Source organism: Ahaetulla prasina, chromosome 14 (assembly GCF_028640845.1).
Source record: "Ahaetulla prasina isolate Xishuangbanna chromosome 14, ASM2864084v1, whole genome shotgun sequence".
NCBI lineage: Eukaryota > Metazoa > Chordata > Lepidosauria > Squamata > Colubridae > Ahaetulla > Ahaetulla prasina.
This window is the reverse complement of record NC_080552.1, coordinates 23,295,782-23,319,832: the sequence shown is the minus strand read 5'-3', so window position 1 is coordinate 23,319,832 and position 24,051 is coordinate 23,295,782. Positions and strand designations below refer to the sequence as shown.

Sequence of the window (24,051 nt, the reverse complement as noted above, 5' to 3'; positions counted from 1 at the left end):
AAGGGAGGAGCAGGAGAAAGAAACTCAAAATCTTTCCACCTTGATTCTCTTTGGTGTAAGGGGGATCAAAGCCAAAATCTGGCAGCCTTTCAAGATTCTGTTGTGATGCCCTATAACAATAAAATAGCATTTCTGGAAGCCAGGTAGTATCTCGTTTTCTCACCTGGTCTACCCTGAAGGCAAAGCTGGCCAGAACAGAAAACCAAGATGCTAGTTGTCTTCGGAGATTCTCCACATTCCAGGTCATGGTTGTCCCAAAGGCGCTTTTCCAAAAGGCAAGTGGGCTTTCTTGGTTTTTTCCTTAAAAATGTTTCCTTCTCATCCAAGAAGCTTCTTCAATTCTGAGCTGAAAAGCTGAGGGAGAACCAAGGAAGCTTCTTGGATGCAAAGGGAAAGGTTTTTAGGAAAAAAACAACAACCCCAAGAAAGTCCAGTTGCTTTTTGGAAAAGAACCTTAGCACGATCGAATCTGGCTTGGCTTTCTTGGTGCGCACGTAGCACACATGAAAAACAGGTGGGACTTTGGTGGGGCTGACACAGCCAGCATCTTGATTTTGTAGGATATACACCCTGAGGACACCCCTGCTTGAAGGGAGAAGGATTCGCAATTCTTTACCTGTTGCTCCAACCTGTAAGACGCTTACCTGCGTCGATGGCACATGTGTAGTGAAATATTTGGGTGCACCCCTTGTGACAGCAGCCAATGGTCGCCCCGACTCGCTGACAGCCAGAACACCTCTGCAATCGGCAGGGAGGGGAAGAAAACAGAAACTCCATGAGCTCTAGTGACATGGAGCTTGACTCTACCCGAAGTTGCCTTTCGTGAAGAACCACCACTCCATCCAGGGTGAGTTTGGGCCAAGGTCACCTCCTGAAGACTCAACGTTCTTGACGTTCACCTGAACTAATTGGAATTCATGATTTGTTGTCCTTCTCTTGTGCCAGAAAACATAAATTATTGCATCCTCCTGGGATAATTGAACCCCCATTTTTACTTTGCTGGAGTCCATTGTGCTGGCCAAACCATCTAGCGAAGAGGGTCGGAATTGACAGATTTGCAAAGGAATTCTAGCAGAGTCCACTTTAGTAAAAGTTAGCCCTAATGGTCACTCTTGGGCAGGTAGAGCTCATTTTTGACACCTCTGAGAAAATTTATACATCTGAGAAAGTTTCCCCCAGGACTTCGACAACTTCCTGACCTCCGGACTTTTCGCCGCGAGCTGAAAACATACCTATTCTTCCGAGCAGGACTGGCTTAATAGGGGTTTTTAATTCGTTTTAAATGGGGTTTATTTTTATATTATGTATTTTATATTTAAATTTAGGCCATATGGAATAAGTTTTTTAAATAGTTTTTATTGTAATATATTGTATGGTTTTACTTGGCTGTTCACCGCCCTGAGTCCTTCGGGAGAAGGGCGGTATAAAAATTAAAATATTATTATAATATTATTATTATTCTGCCTTGGGAACTCACTGGACTATTTATAAAAGTAAAGAAACATCAACATTACGTGTAAATGATGCTGGTTTTCTTACTGTTCCCTTGGACACCCAAGTGGTAAACCAGCTGTTTTAAGCCTTGTTAGGGGGGCTACTATGTCCTCGGGAGGAATGAGGCTCTGAATTTCCTAAGATATTTTCGATGGCATAAAATCTTGCTCCATGCAAGGAATCAAATGAAACCTCCTCCTCCCCCCCCCAGATTGACAGCTGTCCATATTCTGCTTGAAGCACCCTCAATGAAGTGCAGCCCAATACCTCTGGCTGGGGTTCTGCTATTCAACTGTGATCATTACTAGTAACTTATTTCCAACACACAATCACAATCTGGTCTTCTGTACTGCAGACACTTCAAAATAGTGACATTAGGACTTTGGAAAGGGGGAGACTTGGTACCGTTGGTGTTTGTGATCACTCATGGTTGCAGCTCGCCAAGGTTTCAGGCAGGTACTCATCATGGACCTTTGGAGATGCTCAGATTCTGGGCTGAGTTGCTGCCTATAAATAGTCCCTCTTCATCAGGGCCAGCAGGAAGGGTGGGCATCTTATGGAGGAAGAACTGCCAAGGGTGGCCTTGGCAAGTTGGCAGATCTTCCTCCATAAGGTGCCCTCAAGGTCTGTCTCAGAGGCCCCCAAGGACGTGAGCCCTCTGCCAGGTTGCCCAGACCTGAGATTTACGTCCCTGAGTTTGGGCCCTAACACCCAGGTGTGTCCCGGCACTGATGGCCTTCAGCAAAATGTAACCTTTGCCTCTTTCTTCCTCGCTTGCAGAAAGGTGGGACATTTTCCACGCCACGCCCCCGCTCCCGGTGCCAATTTTCAACCCATCTCTGTGAAGCATATACTGCCCATGCTCTTAACATGCCTTTCCTAATTTTATGGCTTGCAGAGACCGCTTCTCAACGATGGGACTCTGCAGAACATTTTTGAAGGATACTCTGGAAACGGATGAAAGGAGGGTGGGTTAGAAAGAAATGTGCCCCAGATGAAGAATGGGCTGCAAAATCTTTACTTCGGGGAGATGCTCTCTACAAAAAAAGATGCCACTGGCTGAAAAAACCAGCCAAGTATAGTTACGATGGAGAAGAAGACCTACCACCATGGACAGCGGAGAGCCAGAAGGCAAGCAAGAGAGACCAAAACATGATCTACTTCATTTAGAAGATCCTGGGGTCCTTCCCAAGAGACCCACCTCTGCTACGACATACTGTACCCTTTCTGGTTTCTTCTATTTCTCAGCCATGCCTTGCAATATCATGACGGTGTGAGATCCTCAAATCCCTTGTCCTGCCTACTTAGTGGGATCAGCTGGAAAAATGTGGATATTTGGATGGAGAACTCATACTGGGCAGATCATCCTTGTTGTTACACTTTGGAGGATGGGACGCATAATCAGAACAGTAGCTACCACCAGCTCTTGCTGAAAGGGACCTCCGTGAACAGGCATCCTATACCACAGCATGATCAATGACAAAGACCACAGCCTTCCTGCTCCACTGATGGGCATGGAAGAGGCACCAACCAGAAATGGCATTCTAGCCACCATCTGAAAGCCTCCAGGAAGCCACCAGCCCCTCGAGAGAGAGAGAGAGGCAGAGATTGTTCTTCTGAAGGGTGCCATCCTCCCTCCACACATACCCATGGAGTTATTTGGACCGGCGTCTCTTCCTGGGACCCCTCTTTGGCCAAACATAATTGTATGGGAAGCCAGAAGGCCCAAGCCTCCTGGTGTGATTATACACCCTGTAAGAATGGAAGAAAACCTTATTATATCCAAGCCTTGAGTTTGAGAGGTCCTTGGTGCCCTCTGAGCTTGATTGTTTTCTTGCAGAAGTTTCATTACCCAAACTAGGTAACATCATCAGTGCTAGTCAGTGTTATTTTACCTAGTTTGGGTAATGAAACGTCTGCAAGAAAACAATCAAGCTCAGAGGGCACCAAGGACTTTACAGTCCTTCTTCTCCTCTTTCTCCTCCCTGCAAACCCCACTCCCTTCTAGCATTGATGCTGTTACCTAGTTAGGTTGCGAAACTTCTGCAAGAAAACCACCAAGCTCAGAGAGCACCAAGGAACTCTCACGAACACCCTGAGCGACAAATATTCTCCTTAATTAGTCTTCAGACCTTGAGTTGGTCTGAAGTCTGCAAACTCAGGACTTGGATACAATCGTGTTCTTCTTATATTCTTATAGGGAGTGTCTGTTTTCCCAAGCAAGAAAATAAACCTGATAGAACATCAGCTGAACAATTAAGTAGAGAAACCCTAAACCCTTTAGAGTTGATCCAGCGAGAAGCAACCAGGTGGGATCATTAGGTTCAGACAGACTTGGCTGGATTCCTTGGCTACTCCCCAAAGCCTGCTGCAGATACAGATCTGAGTAGCTTCTAATTTTTGCTACCCCTCTGCCTTCCTTCCCCTCCCACAGCAGCCTGTCACCTCTTCCCGTACAGCTTCCTTGACTCTGAGCAGCGCTAGGTGAGTCTGTCATTGTTTCTGTCCCCAGGGACACCACAATTACACTCAGGGTATTCCTCTTACCACATCCGCGGCCATCTTTATTGCCTCCTGCAGTCCATAGAGTTTCCCTGCCACCAGGTACACCCCAGCTGTCCATACAGCACAGGCTTCGTGAACCCAGTGCTCCTGCGTCTCTCCAGCAGGGTCCGGCAGGGGTGATTCAGCCTTGCCGCATTCGTGCCTCCGAAGCTTCTCAACCGCTGCTACCGACACCCCTGCCGTAGCCTCCTCTCCCTCTGTCCTCTCATCGCAACAGTAACAGCTTTGCAGCTTCCTAAACAGCCCCCTTGAACTCGAACGGAGAGCGCTTTGTCTTGCTGAGTCAGCACCACTGTCCAACCTTGGCGTCTTTCCACCCAGCGTACCAGTTGCGCAATTATTATCTGTTGCTTTGAGCAGCCTTTCTGCCAACGAGGATGAGGGAGGAGGTCCTTCCCCCAGGGCTTCCACTTTGACCTTCTCTTTCAGTCTCGATTTCTTTTTCGGCAGGCAGTCCTCGGGGTAGTACGGCCCGCAGAGGTCCCCCTGGTCTTTGTAATTGGCCGGTTGGCGGCACAAGCAGCAGACCAAGCAGGCAGTATTGAGGGCCTTGGAGACCACCGGCCCGAGGTGCATCATGGACGACAGAGGTAGGATGGCTGGAGGCCGCAGGCAAGTGGTCCCCAAAAGCCCAGCTTGGGCAGACAAAGAAGAAAACGAAGAAGTGTGATGCTGCTGCTCATTGTGGAGTTTCGCCTCTTCGGCTGGGCAGTTGATGACTGTGCAGGTGGTGAGGAATTCATCCCACTTCTCCATACGGATGTACGGTGAGAAGGGTGGTGCCCGGCTGTCTGCCCTCAGCCGCTTACAGGAGACGTACTTGAGCCGGATCTCGGGCTCCGTGGGGCTCAGCAGAGGCGCCTGCTGCTGGTGCCGTCGCCGGGTCTTGTTTTTGCAGCGTGAGGGGACGCTTTGGACCTTCCGGCGCTTGTGATGCTTCCTTTGTCTCTTGGTGTAGCCGTTGTAGTTGGCGTGGTGGGCTCGCTGCTTCTGAGCCCGGGTCTGGGCCTGGTGGGACCTCCCTTCCACACTCTCGGTGTTACCCAAGCCTTTGTCTTCTCCTCTGGGCTTTTTCCCTTCCCTTTGTCCCTCGTCGCCTTTCCCAGCTGCCGTAGCCACGGCCACCACCCCGGGTTTCTCTTGGGCAGCAAGGAACAAAGCCGGGCTCAGGTGAGGGCACTTCTCCAGGCTATTTTTGGCCACGTGGAAGGAGGCAGCTTTCCCCTTTCGGTTCCTCTTCTTGGGCAGCAGGCAGACGGTGCTTGAAGCCATGCTGTTGCCGCTGAGCTGCAACGTCTCGGGAGATGAATAGGCCTCACCCTTGAAGCAGTTGGAGGACAGTTTCTTACTGTTCATTAGTTTTCCTCTGAAGGATCTGTTGTTCGGGTTTCTGCATAATTGCTCGGCTGCTGCGGCGGCGGGAGCCTTTTGTGACAAAGCCTGGTTTAATGGCCGAGCTTCCCCCACGGCTGGGGTTCCGCTTGTATTCTTTGAGGCCTGTTCCCGCTCTGGAAGGGAAGGGCTGAGAGGATTACTGTGGGCGGCGGCAGCAACAGTGGCCGCGGGAACCGTGGCGGGGATGGCGGTGGCCACCGTTCTGCAGGCAAACTTTTTCAGGTTGGGCGAGGTGATCTTCTGCACAATCGCCTCCAGCTTCAAGCCCCTTCCTTTCCTCGGGGGCAGCACTTTGGTCTTCATAGCGCCCTGGAAGGAAGCCCGCGAGGTGATTTTGATGCAGACCCCCGGGTTTTCTTTTGCCTGGGGGGACTTGAGCATCACTTCACAGGCGTTCTTGGGAGACGGTTTCACATTGGTTCGCCTGGAGGACGGCATCCTCTTAAAAAGGCCAGAAGATGCGTCTGGCTTCTCTTCCTTCCCACTGCTGCTGCTGCTGTGATTGTTGCTTCGTAGGATCAGGTTCCGTTTCTTAGCAGGAATTGGGGGCAGGAAAACAGACTTTCTTTTCAGGGCATGGAGTGGCCTCTCGGATATCTTGCCGGCCATTTCTGGCCTGGCTTTCATTTGTTTGCCCAGCTTGCTCTCCTTCTCAGAGCTGATCTTGAAGGACCCCGGCAGGAGGTTGTTGGGGAACACCTTCCTGGGCAGTTTGGCATTTTTGAAGTCCACTTCCCCCATGTTTTTCTCTCTCCTTCGCTTGGTGTAGAAGACTTCCTGAGTCCGGGTCCTGGAACGGAGAATCATGGATTGCTGATCTTTCATCTCGGTTTCTACCGTGTCAGCTTCTTTGGCCTTGGGAACAGCAGAGTCTTCATTCTGGGTCAAGTTGGAGATCAGGGGAGGAGACGGATTGCAGGGCTTTGGTGACGTCTTCCCATTGGCCTTCCTGGCTTTGAAGGCCACTCTCTCTTTCAAAACACACATGGACTTCTTGCCCGCTAACTTCTCGTGAGGAATTGAAGCTTTGGCACCTTCCAGAGGGTCTGGCATTCGTGGCTCGGTCATTGCAGTAAAGGAACGGGTGCACATTCTGGCCGGCAAGCCCTCCGTGGGGAACCTGGGAGTCTGGCCATGGGAGTTCTTACTGGGCATTTCAATCAAGTTGTTGGGAGCTGGGCAGGTATTGGCCACTAGGCCAGCTGCTTGAATGCCTGAACATGGATTTGACATGGACTGAATAGGTTCTTCTCCACCCGACAGCCTACACTGCAGTTTTTTACTCCGAAGACTTTTACCTCTGGAGGTGGGTTCTGAGGTTATGGTCAACTTATCTGGTAGGACTTGCTTCTTCAACAGCAAGGTAGTTGACGTCTCAGTCTTGTCTTGAGGGACATTTTCACCAGCTGCTGACTCTTCCTTGGACTTCAAGTGATGCAGAGAAGTTTCAAACCAGCTTTTCACTTTCGTGTCTGTACCAACTGCTGGTCCTAAAAGGAGAACGGATGGATCAGACAAATGAGAAGGAGGAGCGGTGTTCTCTTTCTCAATAGTGTTGGTGGCTTCTTCTGCTGATCCTGGAGTATCTTGGAGAGAAAGAACTGGAGCGTTCTCTGCAGGCTTAGGGGTGAAGGCATCGTAAGTCAAAGTCTTTTGCTCAGAGCCAGCTAATTCACACAAGGAAGAATACTCTTCGGGTTCCAAATCAGATTCCTTCAGATCTGGAGAAGACATCATGGGGAGTTCACTGAAGTCTTCTCCTGAACAGGAGTTCCTGGCAGTGTCCTCCAGCCATTGTTCACTCTCTGTCCTTGTGGCCTCATCATAATTTAAGCCCTCCCCTTTGCTGTCCTGCTGCTGTTGATTGAAGCCTGTGATTCCCTCACCTTCATTTGACCCTTCAGGATCACAGAGACTCAAGCAGGAGGCATTTTTTTTCTCCTCAGAAGTCTCACTCAGTTTGCCAGAGAACAAACTCTTGGAAAGATCTGAAGATTGGAGGCTTGACCCAAGCTCTTTCCAGGTGTCGCTGAGGTTCTCATCTGGCCACTCAAAGTTCTCCATGGCATTTTCAGAACCCACTGAATTGGAAGTGGCATTAGAATAGCAGCTGAAACTTCCAGGGGCCTCAGAACTGGAGGTGGCCACCGAGATGTTTGGCTTGGCATTGTAGCCCACAGAGCTGGTGGTTTTTAGGGAATTCTTCGTCTCGGTTGTTGTGAAGGAAACCTGGGAGGTGTCATAAACCTCTTCAGTGAAATTCTTTCCATTATTACGTCCCAGTCCTTTGTCTATCTTTAAGGGTTCCGCGAGAGCGTTGGAATCCCCCTGGTTGGACCAGGGGCTTTTGACCACAGAATCAAGGCAAGTCCTGTGGTTCTCCAAGTGGAATGGAGATTTGTCTGGGTCTTTGTTTGGAGCAGGAGAATTGGCCCAGCCTTTGTCTGCTTTCTCATTGATAGCATCCTGCAGACCAATAATTTCAGAGGCCAGCTCCTCTTGAGAAAGGGCACTGAGGAGCAACCGGGGGCAGTCTCTTTCACCAGCCACAAACTTTGTAAAGCTCTCCAGTGGCAGGCTGGTGTGGATGCTTTGGAAGGAATCGTCGGATTTGGTTGACATGTCATCCGGAGATGTCACTGAGCAGGTGGACACAGATTCGGGCTTGGGTTTGGAATTGCTGTTGACCCGAGCTGGGCTACGGCTTTGACTACAGTACAAGAAGCCCCTCTCCAGCTGGTCTTCAGAGCCACTCAGGTAATCGGTGTCTTGGGTTTCAGCATGGACCGACTGGGGGGTGCTGAGGGGGTCCGAGTGTGGAGTCCCCCCTTGCTCTGCAGAATAACTGTTGCCCTCAGGGCTGCAGTGCTGTCCCTTGAGCTGCTCTGGGGTCCTCGGTGAACTTTTGATCCCCTTCTTCTGAGGCATCCCCGTGGACTTGGAAAGGAGAAGCTGCTGGACAGTGTTGGAGATGTTTTCCACTTGAGAGGTAAGGGCCGTGAGGCTTTGGAGGCTCAGATCCGATAACAGGTTCTCGGAGATCTTCTCCTTCGACAGGTTCTTGCAGTTGGCAGGTGGCTGGGTGTCGGAGCTTGCCCCGTCGGTTGGCGACGGGTTCAGCAAAGGCATGAAGTGGCTATGGTCAGCCAGGCTGGCTGGGAATGTCCCAGTGGTCAGCGACTGCTGGCTGTATTGGAAGTTCTCTAAGTTAGGCATCAACGGAGAAGGCGTTGAACTATACGACGGGGACCTCCCAACGGAACGAGCTGGAGAGTGACTCGAGCTAGGGCTAAACGTTTGGTAATACTGGTCCGGTGTCCTCACCGGAGCATCTGCTTGGCAGTAACTCTGTCCTGGCTGGTTATAATGTTGGTATTTTGCTAGGTTTTGATAGTGCAGCGCCTCCTGAGCATGGTGTCTACCTTGCAAAGAGGGTGGAGGTGGCGGTGGTGGAGGAGGCGGTGGCGGCGGTGGCTGTTGTGGCTGCTGCTCGTAACTGATTCGGTTGGGCTGGTAGCTGTGTAAACCCTGGACCCGTTGTGCGGTGGGCAAATTAGCGGCACTGCCCAGACCCCTTTCGTGTGTGGGTGGGGCAGGGGGAGGGTTGCAACTTTTGTAGGAATGAGCTGTCTGGGCCCCGCTCTGGACTGACGTGTACGTGGAGGAAGCCGGGAAGGACTGGGAATGCTGTGGAAAGTGAGACCCCTGTGAGAAGGAGAGTGAGGACGACACCTCGTTTTGCATCTTCTGTCTGGGGAGCTTGGGGTACGTCAGGGGAGAGGGCTGGGGTCCCGGCTGCTGCTGGAGGTGCAAGGAGTGACTTCGGAAGGGCAGCTGGGGTGTCTGTTCATGGTACTGCCTGCTACTGGACGGGGTCGCCGTCTTTTTCATCAGGTTATCCTCATACTTGGCCACCCCACCAGGTAAAGGCTGTGGAGGCTGCTGCTGCTGCGGGGACCCCCACCCCTGCAGGCTGTCCTCTCCGGCGTAGCGGGAAGGGTAGGGGCTATTCTCTTGGATGGGGTAATTGGGGAAGGAAGCCGGCCTGCTGGGCAGCTGCTGGCCGCGTAACGGCTTATTGCTTCCCCGATGGTACTTCTCCACGGCGCTGTTTTCACCAAAGGCTTGGTACGGCAATGGGGGCAGCGGAGGAGGTGGCTGCTGGGGGCTGTAATACTCTTTTGTCACCAGCCTCTGACGTTCGCAGGCTGGGCTTTGATGCCTGTAATTCTCCAGGCGTGATGAATCTTGCGAAGAAGTCGGCTGGTAGTTCTGCTGGTTGCCATGGAAACCACACCTTTCGCGAAAGGACTGCATGGCTGGGCCTTGTTATCTGCGGAGAGAAAAAGCAGAAACTGGAGGATTAAAGTCAACGCTTTTCCCCCCCCCTCCTCTCTCTCTCTCCGCCCCGCCCAACTTTTCACCTTGAATTGTTGTGGCTTTGTCATTGGTTCTGCTTTACAAACAAATAAACAAATGCCGGAGTTGAAGGCAGATGTGTGTGTGTGTGTGTTTCTCCTCCACTCTGGCTTTGCATTCTCCCCCAAACAGATACAAAAGAGAGTCAACAACACGGTTGTGTGCTGGTTACAATCCATCTCCCCATACTGACACAGACTCACGCTTCTTCCCCTGCCCATGGGAGAACCAGGGAGGAAGTTTAGCAAAGGCAGAAGAGGGGATCAGGGCCGTGCGTGCCCAGCACGCTAATCACAGAATAAGCCGGGCTCTATTTCTCTCCAGCTCTCAAGCAGGACGTATCGTTTGGTCCCAACACGGAACAGCTGCCATTTTGTCTTTATGGATACCAGAATTCCCAGCCTAAGGAAGCCTGGAAGGGAACTTCAACGTCTATGGCATAAATCAATCCTGGCTGAAGACTCTGGTGAAGGAGGGAACCCAGCGATGGGGGCAGCCTGGCTAAACTTTCAGGAAGCTTAGCTCCTCCTAGATTCCAGCTAAAGAGTCTCCCCATCCAACAAAATCAGGGGGGAGGGTTACTGAGACATGGAATGGAATTTACCCCTTTGCACCAGCAAAGGAATATTGCTTTGGGATGTTCTCGTGAGCTTAAATAAAACCACATAGGCTGAATTGGAAACTCCTTTGAGCTGCAGCAGACAACTGGCACATCAGCCCAAAAGCTGTGGCTGCAAGGAAGGCTTGCAAACAAGAGGCATCCCATGAAGCCGATACTCGGTTTAAAAGACTATCATCCCTTTAGGTATCTCAGCAGCTCACCCCCCACCCCAAGGCTGCAGGTGTGGCTGTCCCTAGAAGAAGCAGGAGCTGAACTGGGTTGGCACTGCATCGTCCTTTTCCTCCCCCCTTCAGCAAATGCCCCACCCTCTCCTAATTTTTCCTCCCAGCCAGCCCTGTGCTCTGAAGGCGCCCTTCAGCCTGGGAAGGAAACGTCCGGAAAAAAACACAGAAGGTGCAGCTGGTCGTTTCCTGCTCTCTCTAGCAAACCTTCACCCTGGCCATTGTGCCGCCTGGACGTCTGGCGTTTTGCCCTTCACCTCGTAAAAAGCACTTAGCCGACGGGCCTCTGGGTCCAGCCTGCATAGCAAAAACAACAAAGGTTCTGGAGGCATTTGAAGGGTCCCCAACGCAGCACTGAGCGCAGAGGCAGCCATTCCAGAATGCCTGGTTAGTGTCTGCCTTTGTTGTTCGAACGGAAAGATCTTTCATCTGTGCTGAGATTCCTGGCCTCTGCAACTGGCTCTCCCAGGATTTGGGGTTTCCCCTGGATATTTTCAAACCCTGCCTCTCCTTGCCCCAACCAGCTATTCGCAACTGGCGCACTTTGTAATTGGTGCAGTAGCTCTGGAATCCGTCTGTTCTTTATGAGAGCAGTGATACATTTAAGAAATGCTGGGTTTTGCAGTTCTGGTTTGCACTGGAAACCCCACAGAGCACCTGCTGCTGTATTTTTAGGCACTGGCGGACAACGAGATGCGCTGAGGGAGAATTCTGCAACTCCAAAGAAGGCTTACCCCACGGCTCCACAAAAGTCTTATGTAAGTTAACTCTCTGTTTCCCTACCAGGAATTCCCCAGGCTCCTGGCCGGTCTGAAGAAGGCCAAGTTTCTCTGAGGAACATTACCCAGCATTTTGTGTCCAGGTTTCCCGTTAGCTTAATCCTGCTTCTCCCTGTGACCCTTTCAGGATGTTGACCATCATTTTTATGGGTGGCTCCATTTAGACCTTTAAGCCAGTGCCAATGGCCTCCCTCCCTCCCTCCTTCCTTCTTTCCCTCCCTCCTTCCTTCTCTCCTACTTTTCTTCCCTCCCTCCCCATTCCTTCCTTCCTTCCTTTCTCTCTCTCCTTTCTTCTCTCCTTCTTTCCCTCCCTCCTTTCGTCCTTTCCATTAAAATCCCCCCACTAGATTCATGAGGAGGCAGCCAGTCTTTAAGGGGCAGCTGACGGCAGACAGACAACTGCAGAGGATTTTACTAAGGCCTGATGAGAGGCGTATCATCCCCGCGTCTTTCTTCTTGACCTGGGTTTTCCTGTAGTCCAGAGGACGCGCCATCTGTACCGCGCACACAGAGGCATACCACAGCTGACAGCACAACCCAAGCAGCTGCTCACTTGCTATGCACACAAGGATACCAGCGAAAGTCTGTCCACTGCGAAAGACAGAGGCACCTGCAGGACCACTGCTACGTGTGCGCAACGAGCAAATAGACACAAGCAAATGCTTTCATGGGCTTTGTATGCACAGAAATCATTAACTGGCAAGGCTCTGAAGCAGCTTTCCTCAACCTGAGCCGCTTGAAAATGGGTGAACTTCAACTCCCAGAATTCCCCAGCCAGCTGGGAATTGAAGTTCACCATCTCTAAGTGGTCGAAATCTCTAAGGTTGAAAAACATTGCTCTCAAGACACATACACAGAAATCTGGAACATGGATACCACACCAATGTGTTTTGGACCTCATCCTAGACTCTTATCATCAAGAATCCCCGCTTATCTTTCTTTAGAAAAGGCCCGTTTGCTGGTTTGCGAAGAGGGGCACAACGTGGCTGCCTACGCAGGTGCCCACCTCGCCCTTCCTTTTACGCGGAAGCCATTCCTCCCCCCAAACAACCCAGCGGATAAGACATTAAAATACAGCCAAGACTTCAGCTCTGGAAACTTGGCCCACGAATGGCTGCAGATGTTCCTTCTTTTCTCTGCTTCTTCTGCAATTCTGCCAATTGGGCCGGAAGGAGGAAAGAAGAAGAAGAAGAAAAAAAAATTAAGGAACAAAGAGGAGGAAATCAAAGGCAGAGGCTGCTGACTGAGACGCAGGACTGTTCTGCTGTTCCCAGAATAAGCGCGGATGAAAACAACGCAGCGGTGTTTGGATTGACAGATTTGACTCTCTTCTCTTTTGTTATTAGAGACCCAGGCTGGGTTGAGATTTACTTTGCCATTTCTCAGAGGCTGGTTTCCCGTCCTCCTCCCCCGCCCCCGCAATTTCCCCCTTGCTATTCTCAGGGCCTTGAGAATGTATTTCTGATTTCCCTGGGTTTTGAACCTACTCTTTTTTAATAGAGAGAATGCAGAGTGTTAATTCCAGGGGTCCCCTTACTGAATATAGAAATATTTAAGCCGAAATGGAACGGGATCCATTTTGCTCTCTTCTCTCGAGGCTGAATGGAAACACACTTCTGGATTTATACCAACTCCTTGATGTGTCTTCTGGGATGCCAGCCAATGGTTCAAGGACCAGCCTGCCATTGGTGAACTAAAGCAGGTAATTTCTAAAGTCCTTACTGCTGTGGTCCTACCACATCCTTGGTCATTGAACTCACCCATTTTCTGGGGTTGCTAAATCCATAGAATCCTAAACTAATCCCAAACTTTACTCACACCCAAACATACTCAAACACAGTCAGAGCCAAAGCCACATTCAATAAGTTGTGCCTATACTGGATTTGATACGTTCAGTGAAGGTAGCTCTCTCCATCTCAGCTTGTTTGCTCGGTTCCTACAAAAATATTGGGAAGGTATTCTGCGTCTCCAAAATCTAACCGTGAAATTAGATTCTCTTTAAATTGAGCACCAAAGCCGGCAGGCTAGAGCCAAGGGCAGACAAAGGAGCTGTGGAGATGGAGAGATCAAAGTCCCAATCTACTAAGGAGAGCCTCTTCCACCTGACTGAGAAGTCAGAAGGTCTTACAGGAGGACAGAAGGAACTCTCTGCCACCTGGTTTTGATGTTATTAAGAGTCCCTGGGACAGCAAGGAGATCCAATCAGTCAATCCTGAAGGAAATCAACCCTGACTGTCCTTTGGAAGGACAGGTGCTGAAGCTGAAGCTCAAATACGTTGGCCATCAAGTCAGAAGAGAGGAGCTCATTGGAGGAGACCGTGATGTTGGAAGACGGAAGGCAAAAGGAGAAGTGGGACGGCAGAGGAGGAGATGGTGAGGTAGAGACATTGACGCAGTGAACATGAATTTGGGCAAACACTGGGAGCCTGTGCAAAGCAGGGGGACCTGGTGTGCTGCGATCCATGGGCTTGCAAAGCCATGACTGCTAAACAACAAAAGCCCTGGGGCTTGTAGGGTGGCATCTGATAGCTCCAGAGCTGGGAAGAGACATCTGGAGGGGCTCAGATGCAGAGCAGACATTCCATCTTCCTGTGACTTGTCCAGAGATAAACCGCAGCCCACATGGTGGTGCCTCCATAACAGCCGGCCTTGGTCGCCTGCTGTTGCCATAGAGATGGCCTCTGGGCATGCATGCAGGAGACCCCTCCTCTCTCTCTCTCTCTCTCTCTGTACATCGGGACAAGGCCCTCCCAACTTCCACTAACTTCTTTCCAGCTTTGCCCACTAAGGTGAGGCGCCTTTAGGAGAAAACAAACCACAGTTGTCTTCGGAAAGTTCCCAGGCGTTTTCATTCAGTCTCCTCCTCCTTCATCATCATCAATCTTGGAATCTCATTATCATTGTTGTCAATCCTGAAAATCTCCTCTTCCTCATCAATTCTAGAAGTCTTCGTTCTTCTTCTTCTTCTTCTTCTTCTTCTTCTTCTTCTTCTTCTTCTTCTTCTTCTTCTTCTTCTTCTTCTTCTCCTTCTCCTTCTCCTTCTTCTTCTTCTTCCTCCTCCTCCTCCTCCTCCTCCTCCTCCTCCTCCTCCTCCTCCTCCTCCTCCTCCTCCACTACTACTACTACTACTACTATTACTACTACTACTATTACTACTACTACTATTACTACTACTACTATCCTGGAAGTGTAGCTATGGTTTCTTCCTCCTTTTTCCTTCTCTGAAGTCCACCTTGGTTTCTGAACTTCCATTGCTCCGGAAAAGTCCAGAGCACGTTTTCTGTTTGTGCATCAAGTACCATCATCCCACGAGGAGTCATGTGGAGGACCGAGGATGTGAGACTGATTCGACTTCATTATGGTACCTTTGCAGGGATGGTGAGTTTAGAGCTCAATGTACTTCAAGAACCCAGGAAACAGGTAACTTCAGGTTGGAGGGGTTACAGGTATTGTGGGAATATAGTTATTTTCCACTCCTGGAAAAGGCAGCAAGCTGAAGCCTCCACTTCCCTTGCAAGAGAGAACAAGGCTCCATAGGAGTGAAAGGCACAGCTGGCTAAAGAATCAGCCAATCCCCCCCCCCACTGAATGCCAGCCCCCCCACCCCCACCCCTTCCTCTTCTGCACCTCCATTTCATGTGCAAAAACAAAAGCAGACGATTCGGTTCTCAGTGCTTTAATAGCACACAGTATTTGGCTACCAAGTCGGCCTGTGTCTCTGGAGCGAGTGCTAGACAAACAATTTGAGGGTTCCACGAGGTGGAGGGCGGTGGGATGGCATAAGAACAAGGAAAAAATGAAATCCAGATATACTGCGAGAAAGGAGATTTGTTTTATTCCCAAGAACAAAGAAATTTGTTTTGGGGGAAGCTCCCAAGGAATGGGGTACAGACAGTTAAGTTTTATGGGGGGGGTCTACTTGTCCTTGGTTGAGCTCAGGGTACGTGTTGGTTGTAACGTGTGTCCTTCTGTGCAGATGTGCCGTCTGTGATGTTTCTGATTTGGGCATGTGAAACCCACCTCTGGCATCTTCTCCCTCCCTTTATCCTGGAGGGATTCCTGCTCTTTGATGCTAGTCTAAGTCTTAGGACTGTACGTTTATTCTGAGGCTGGCTGGCAGTTAGAGGTTCAGAGGGCTTTTAAAGGGGGGGGGCGCGCACAGAAGAGAGGCCTTTTCACTCCCCTCCCCCCCCCTTTGTGCAATTGCAATCCTTCCGAACTGCAATTGGGAGAAGTTGAGCATTCTGCTGTTTTCTGCGGGCTCCGTCTTCCATCGACTCGATTCTTCCCTGCTCATAATTAGCCAGACATTTTCTAGTCTATCTCGTTCAGAGTGGAAATGAGTATCTCTCCTCTCGGAGGCAGCCTGAAGATGGACAGACTGGATCAATAGCTGGGGGAGGAAGGGGGGGGGAAACAAAGGGGAGGAGGAGGGGGGGCTTGCAAGGGCTGGTGACGGCTGCGAATCCACCCAACCGCACAAGTGGCTGAGAAGCATTCCTGAGCTTGGCTGGAGAACTCCTTCAAACAGCAACCGCTTCGGGAAGAAGGAAGCGTTTCTGAAAAGCTGACACTCCTGAGGTAGATCCCAGTAATTGGCAGAATGCCCTTTAGGATTCAAAGCCATGTTTTCCGTTCAGAGAAGCAGCCAAATCCAAATGCTGCAGCTGTTTCATTGCTTGGAAGAAGAAGAAGAAGAAGAAGAAGGGGGGGGGGGAAACCCGCAAAGAGAATGTGAAGGCAGCTAAGTCTTCTGCAGCTCCTGTCTTGCTCATTTAAGCACAAAAGCTCAAACGCAGAAGTTTTTTTTTTCTCTTTTAAAAAAAAAGCCCTTTAACAAAATGCAGAAAACCTATGGGTTTAAAACAAAAAATAAATAAATTCCTGAGACAACATAAAACAAAAAAAAAGGGAGGTGTGGGGGAAGCTTCCCAGCCTTTTAGCCACTGATGGCGAGGAGGAAGCCAGTCCCTCTCAAAGTCAATGAATGTGGATGTGATGTTGGAACAAAAGTGTAATTGTTCTTAGGAGGAAACCTGCGAGGTTCTCGGAAGCCCAGCTTGGCTGCTGGCATTGCACAATTCTGACGCTTCCTCGCCTGGTAGCAGATCTCCAAATTTCAGATCAAGACGCCATCGGTGTCCGGTGTCACTTCTCAGAGGAGGGGTGGCAGAGTTAATCCAGGATGAGGTTAAATCCAAAGGCCTCGGACTCAAAATACGCCCCCTTCCACATTGAGCTGGGCCCTGGGGGTAAAACGGTGCCTGCTTTCTGCAGGAGGCAAAATCCCCTTCGCTTTTGAGAAAGGAGCAGGGAGGACACCCGGCGGAGCCTTGCTGCCCTTTTCCTTAACGGAGGGCCACACTCAAGAGTCACATTTCACCAACCGAATTACAAATTCAAAGCATTTCAAATGCAAATGAGGTGCCCCCCCCAGCTGCTCTTGCTAGTTGGAATGCACAACCCTGCACGTTTTTTTCCAGCTTGGGTCCTTTTCCAAGTTCATTGTGATTTCCCCATAACCTGGATTTCTCGGTCTAGAAACAGATTACAGATTAATAGAGTTGGAAGGGACCTTGTAGGTCATCTAGTCCAACCCCCCTCCGCCCAAGCAGGAGACCCTACTACAACATTTCTGACAGACGGCTGTCCAGTCTCTTCTTGAAAGCTTCCGGTGATGAAGCTCCCACAACTTCTGAAGGCAACTTCTGTTCCATCGGTTGATTGTTCTCACGGTCAGAAAATTTCTCCTTACTTCCAGGTTGAATCTCTCTTTGATCAGTTCCCATCCAGGATTCCTTGTCCAGCCTTCGGGTGCCTCGGAGAATAGCGCCTCCTCTCTGTGGCAGCCCCTCAAAGACCAGGGCAAACTATTCTCCTCACTGCAGGTCATTCTCAAATTAAAACCATTAGTTTAGCAACTGTTTGACTTTACAATGGCCCTGAAAAAGTGACTGGGGAGCAGTCCCCGCACTTATGACTGGTGATCAAAATTTTAGTTGTTGTCCATTGGCATGCCTTTACGAGAGTTGCGCCATCTTACTCCAGATTTGCAGCTGATAACCAACGTCAACAGGGGGTTTGCTTAACAACGGCAGCCATTCTCTCAACAACCACAGCGCTGAAGTTCGTAAAACGGGTTGTAACTCACTTAACCACCACCTTGTTTGGCAGAGGAAATCCTGGCTGCAATTGTGGTCGTAAGTTAAGAACCATTCCTATTTTCTGCACTCTCTCTGTTTTTCACCCTCTTTTGCACTCAGGTCTTGATACGGCTTTCTTTTCAGGGGGGGATTTTGAATCCCAGACCCAAAAACTCCTGCAACTGGGCCAGTGGTGAAATCCAAATTTTTTTTACTACCGGTTCTGTGGTCGTTACTTGGTGGGCGTGGTGTGGCTTGGGGTGTGTGGCAAGGGAAAGATACTGCAAAATCCCCATTCCCACTCCACTCCTGGGGCCAGCCAGAGGTGGTATTTGCCAGTTCTCCAAACTACACAAAATTTCTGTTACCGGTTCGCCAGAACCTGCTGGATTTCACCCCTGAACTGGGCTCCTCACGAGCCAGACTGCAATCTCCCTGCCTACCTGAAGGTTTCCTCTTTTCCTCCCCTTCCCCAACGGCTCCACTCAGCCTCAGTGCTCTTGGGGAGGGGAGGCTTTGCTTGCTCCTTTGCTGAGAGCCGATGGAAGGAGCCAAGGGGTAAGATTTGCTTGACGAAGGCCGTGTGTGCGTGCAAGGCACACGAGCACGCGCAGACAGACAGAAAAGGCTCCCCGCGTGCTGCAAATTGGCAATCTTGCTGTCCTTTTTCCAGCTGCTTCCTCCTCTTGCAGACGGAATTTTAACGGGGTCTTGTAAACTAAAGATAATCTGTTCAATTGTTGCCAAGGATCTGCCTGCTGTTGGGCTGTTACCATAGTCCACCCTTCTCTCTCTCTCTCTCTCTCTCTCTGCCCCTTTGGGGTGCCAGGACTCCCTTCCAGAGCGATGCGACACATTCGCAATCCACAGGAACTCCGCTATGCCAGCTGCAAGCCTTCACCGCGGCATCTCTTCCTTGCCAAGCCTCCTGGCTCTGCCCCCTCCCTCCCCATAACCCCAATCAGGTTGTTGCCGCCTCCCCAAGTACCTCAGCCTCTTTGCACAAAGGCTCACACGGCTGGGGATTATGGGGGTGGAGGTAAGACACTGTCAGAGAGCATCGTGCGAGGGAAGGAAGGACATGGGAGAAAAAGGGGCAGAGTCCAGCCATGGGTCAAACTGGAGGCGAGATGGGGGAAAGAGTCAATGCCTACATCCTTCCTCTCTTTTACACAAACAACTCACATTTCTTCCCTTCTTCTCTCCTTTAGGTGTCTTTTCTCTCTTGCGGGCATATGTGCATTTAATCCTCTTTAATGCACATTTTTCAGCCATGTCCTTTTCTTCCTTCTCTTCTATTGATCCATCTCTTTACCTCTTTCTCAGCCTTGCCCCTCTGCCCTGTGGGTCCATCTGGGAAAGGGGGAATCTAAGCCTATGTGATCCCACCTTCATGCCATACTTAAAAAGGCCTTTGGGGGGGAGGGGGAAACATGGACACCTGCGTACATCTGTGTGCGTGTTTTTTAAAGATGAGTAGACCACACTGAGGTTGGTAGGTTCAACTGGACATCCATCTCACTGGCCTAGGAGAAAATTTGGATTTTCCCCCCCAGGCTGCTAGGGGAAGGAAGAGGAGTCTTCTTAGGGGCTGGAACAACCACAACTGTTGTTCCAGCCCCAACCCTGCCACAGCCAAGGCAGCCAACCTGCAGGGATAATGTTCTCGGAGGGCTGTCGTGTTTCCACATCTGCCTTGGTGAATGCGCCAACTCGCTGAACCACGAGACAAATCCAAACAGATCCAAATGCCTTTTGTTTTCTCACTTAAGGACGTGGGGGGGGGGGAGCAGCGTGCACACGCCTGTGGCTCAGCTCCTGGAAAATAAACCCCCTTGATGTACAGATGTGAGCTCACCACTGCAGGAGGATGGGAAGAAAAGGAGGACAGAGACTTTGCCACTTCTAATGCCCGAGCTGGATTTCACACTCACGCATAAACCTAAATTCAATTCCAAGCCACTCTCGGACTGGGAGGGAGGGAGGGAGGGAGGGAGGGGGGAACGATGGAAAAAAAACCCAGGCGGGAGTTGTTCACCGGTCTTCATTTCCTGCTTGGAGGCCCCCTCCTCCCCCCCCTCCGCCCAAGAATGTGAGTCTCTCAGCATGTCAGCCTTGACGATGCCTAATTGTGAGCTAGTGGGCTTTTCTAGCAGCCCCCTCTGGCCGCCTGCCACACCACAAACGGCTTCGTATAATTTTATTATTAAGAGGAGGCACGGCAGGGTGGGGGATGTGGTGGGGAGGGGCCCAGAATGGCGGAAGATCGGTGGGGAAGGAAGCAAAGGGAGGGGGCCAGCAAGAGGAGGATAAATAATAATAATAATTAGAAGAGAAAGAATTGGAGAAGAAAACAGAATGCAAAGACCTGGTAATAGGAGTAGAACGGCTGTGGCAAACAGATGCAAAGGTAGCATTAACAGTGATAGGGCCCTGGGTGCAACCCCAAAACATCTGGAGCACCGCTTGAACAGTCATCGGCATTGACAAATTCACCACCGGTCAATTGCAAAAGGTCAAAAGCTTGACTCGGAACAGCTTACATCCTGCGACGAGGCTTTTAACCCCGTCAAACATCCAGATCTGCCTATCCCAGGTCCTTGGGAAGGACTCAAAAATGGGCAAAAATGCCAAATCCAGTTTGAACATCTGGCCTGACTGTGCAACGAAACCTAATAATAGTTAGAAAACCAGCTTCCTGACCAGCTTTGAGCTACCAAAAATTCCTCCCCACGTGAAACAGAAAAGTTGGCCCGAGTATGTTTTATTTCCTCCGAAGGGAAATAAAACATACTTGCCATTAAGGGCGAAAAACTCGCCATCCCTGGTCACGGAAATGAAGCTGCCCCATTCAAAGGAGAAGTATCTCCCATTACAAAAAAAAAAACCCCGGTGTCTTTGCAAGAGTGGGGAAATTACGGAAAGGGTCTTGGTGACTTGGGGAGTGGGTGAGTGGGAGGGAGGGAGCCATGAAAATCAAGAGCTGCTTTCCAGCAACTGGATTTTCATCCCCACCCGTCGACCCCAACTGGCTTCAGTTCACAAGAGGGCCTTGTTCAAGGGAGCAAAACAACAGAAAACAATGATTTTTGTACACACACACACCCTGTTTGGAAAAAGGAAATCCTAGCACTCGTCCCCTTGCGTCTGGCAGCATTTGCAAACCTTGGCAGCTTTCTGAAGGGGACAATCAAAGATTCTGCAATAAAACAGGGAGATCTTATCTCCACACACACCCCAGTCAAACGAGGAAGATGATTAAAAACACGGCAGAACTTGGGAGAAATCTGACGTGGGAAAGTGGCGTGGAGTCACAGCTCTGCATAAACACACCAATCCTGAGCAATGCAGAACACTGCAGCGGCTTGGGGGGGGGAGGGGAGTATCGGCAGGCGATGTGCAAAATGTTATTTCCAGACAATAAACTTCGCACACAAGGAAACGCGGAGCGCGCGTTTACTCGAGGAACCGACCCGCGCTCTCTGGAGGCAAGATCATAATTGCTGGAAAAAAGCTCCTCTTAGGTAGGCGATCACGGTGGCCCTACAAGACACTACCTCAAAGCCGCTGAAGGAGAAGAGAGGGGAAAGAGACAAGGTGGTCGAAAAAGTCAGGATGCAGGCTCAAGGGTATGACTGATGGGCCATTGCAGCTGTCAGCTTGACGTCCCTGAAAGGAGCCAAGAGAAAATCTTTGCAAGATTTTTCACCTCCAACCTGCGGTCTGGTCAATCTAATCCTGTTGGGTTCGGCCTCGTCTCTGAAAGTCCCAGAAATGCACGATTTCAAAAGCTCTGCAGCTGGTCACATTTGTATCCCACTCCTGACACCAATCTAGGTTCAGGTCACTGCAAAGCAGACCCCAGGGACAGAGTTTGGCCTGATGTGCTCCATTTGGGGTGACCCCAAAGCAGATCCCAGGGACAGAGTTTGAATTCCACTGTCGGACTTGAGAGTTTGAGGCAGCCCCAGATTTTCTGCATCTTTCCACTTGCAGATGTACTCATTCTGAAATGTTTCTGAAAACCACAAAGCCCATTAGCAAAACCACCCGAACCCCTGTGGAGTAAGCCCGGCTGTCCCAGCAGCGGAGAGCTTCCCCAGAGCCCCAGCCCTCATCCCTTCTCTTGCAAAACTTAAACATGATCTGAGGATGTGGGAGAGGAGACGGGAGAACTGGCTGATCCTGGGCAGAGAGAAGTGACAGTGATGGGTACACGCCAGCTTTCCGGAGCCTCTTTTACAAATGGAACCCTTGCCCTGGTGCCATCTGTCTCCATCCCCTGGCATCCAGATGGGCGATGCAGCCAAGAGATCCTTCTCTTCCGGCGCAGCAATGCAAGGGGGTTAAATCCCCTCTAGCCCCCTTCCCCCAGCCAGTTCTCCAATCGCCCTCCCGTGAGGATGATGGGCGAGGCGAAGGCTGCATGGGAATTCTCTCCTTCCCTGCCTGCTAGCGCTCCCCGCCACCTTTCCCCAGCGCCAGGCAGGAGCTGGCAGGGCTGCATTTTCTCCCCGGCCCGCCTCATCCATCTTCCCCGCGCCCCTGCCGCACGCTCCCTTGGAAACCAGCAGACTGCGGCAGCTGCTCCTCGCACACTTCACTTGACCACAGATGATGATAAATGGCGCTGGAGCCCGGCCAAAAGGGTGCTTGGGAAAGGGGTGGGCAGGGGATCCCTCTTCCGCCCGGGCTGAAGGTCTCCCACCAGACCCTGCTGGGGGCAGGGAAGGATTGCGAAAAGGAGACCCTCCCCCACGCCCACCCGTATTCACACGCATGGGGTGAGGGGTGGGGGTGGGGGGAGGAAATGCAAAGCAGGAGGAGACACGTGGGAATTCGGGAAGGATTCCCTAACCAGGTTGCTCAGCCACAACAGGCAAGGACTGTGACTGGCAGCAGCCCCAGACTGTCCCCTGACCAAGACCAGGACCCTCTCTTGGATCTCCAGGTGCCCCTTCCTCTACCTCCTCCTGCTGCCACCTCTATGGGTGGCTCTCCTCCTCCTCCTCCTCCTCATCTTGCCATTAGCCATGGTTTAAGGATCAATTCCAGCTCCCTCCTCCCTCCCACTTGGCAGCTGGGCTTTGGGAACAGCTGTCTGGGAAGGCCGAGGGGGAAACCGAGGGCAGGCGGGGCTTTTCGGAGGCTCTCTTTAGCAGAAGAGCACCCGAGAGGTCCCCGGCTCTGTCCTTCGGCTCCCCAAAATCTCTTTTTCTTGCCTGGTGGGGAAAGAGCAGCGGTTTCAGGGCCCCCTTCACAGCACTTCTGGATCCCCTTGATGCCTCCTTTCTCTCTTCCACGCCCCCTCCCCCCGTCCCATCACCCTCTTTTCATTAAGGGTCAAAGAGGGGACAAAGGTCAGCCCTTTCCCTCTCTCCCAGAGTTGTAATTATCATAGCTCCCAAGAGGGGATTAAAAGGGTGGAGAAAACATTAGCAAAAGTCCAGCTGGCCCTGCTCTCTCTTTCTTTCCATATTCCCCCCCTCTCCCCCCCCCCAGTGTGTGTGTGTGTGTGTGTGGGTGAGAGAGAGAGAGAGAGACCCACTTGGAGAAACACCATTTGCTGGGGGTCACAAAGGGTCCTCCTCTCGGTGTGCACTGCAGAGGCTGCCCACACAGGGCTCAAAGAGAGATTACCTACGTTGATGATACAGCCTTGCACATTAAGGGCCTCCTTCACCATCTTTTGGTGGAGAGGGGTGGGGGGGCAGCAGTGAAATGTAAAATTTGTTACCACCAGTTCTGGGGACATGGCTTGGCAGAGGGGTCATGTGACTGGATAGGCGCGGCCAACTTTTTTTTTTAACTTTTAAAAGCATTTTTTCTACAACCTCTTTGGCCGAAGAGGTTGTAGAAAAAAAAGCTTTTAAAAGGCTCCTGTGACGATCCCAGCTGAGTTGCCTGATTGTCAGAGTCTTTTCTTTTCTTTTAAAAGCATTTTTGCCTTTAAAAGAAAACAAACGCCTCTGATGATCAGGCAACTCAACTGATCGAAAAACCTTTAAAAGCATTTTTTATAACTTCTTCAACCAAAGAGGTTGTAGAAAAAATGCTTTTAAAAGGCTCTGACAATCCCAGCTGAGCTGCACGATCATAAGAGGCTTTTTTTTACTTTTAAAAGCATTTTTTCTTCAGCCAAAAAAATGCTTTTAAAAGTAAAAAAAAACCCTCTGATGATTGCGCAGCTCAGCTGGCTATGGGGAGGGGGCAGGGATTTTTGCTCCCGGTTCTCCGAACCACCCACCGCCATTGGTCCGAACTGGGAGCATTTCACCCCTGGAGGGGGGGCTTTGTTGGGGTGGATGCCTGCAAAGTGAAGCCAGGAAGGACCTAAACTTGAAGCCCAGGAGCAGAACCCAGAAAAGGACACACACACACACACACACACACACACACACACACACACACAC

At 50.8% G+C, this 24,051-nt stretch overlaps 1 protein-coding gene across 4 annotated transcripts in view; it reads right to left on the bottom strand.

Annotated features, from left to right (window-relative positions):
• The window catches only part of RAI1 (retinoic acid induced 1), a 115,212-nt gene that overhangs the window by 8,743 nt on the left and 82,418 nt on the right, over nucleotides 1-24,051 (bottom strand). For all 4 annotated transcript variants that reach the window (XM_058157524.1, XM_058157522.1, XM_058157523.1 and 1 more), the window contains 2 exons: nucleotides 4,042-9,787; nucleotides 645-738 (listed from right to left, as the gene is read on the bottom strand). In XM_058157524.1, coding sequence (XP_058013507.1) covers nucleotides 645-738; nucleotides 4,042-9,771 — 5,824 coding nt within the window. In that variant the 5' untranslated portion in view covers nucleotides 9,772-9,787. The remainder of the gene's footprint in view (nucleotides 1-644; nucleotides 739-4,041; nucleotides 9,788-24,051) is intronic.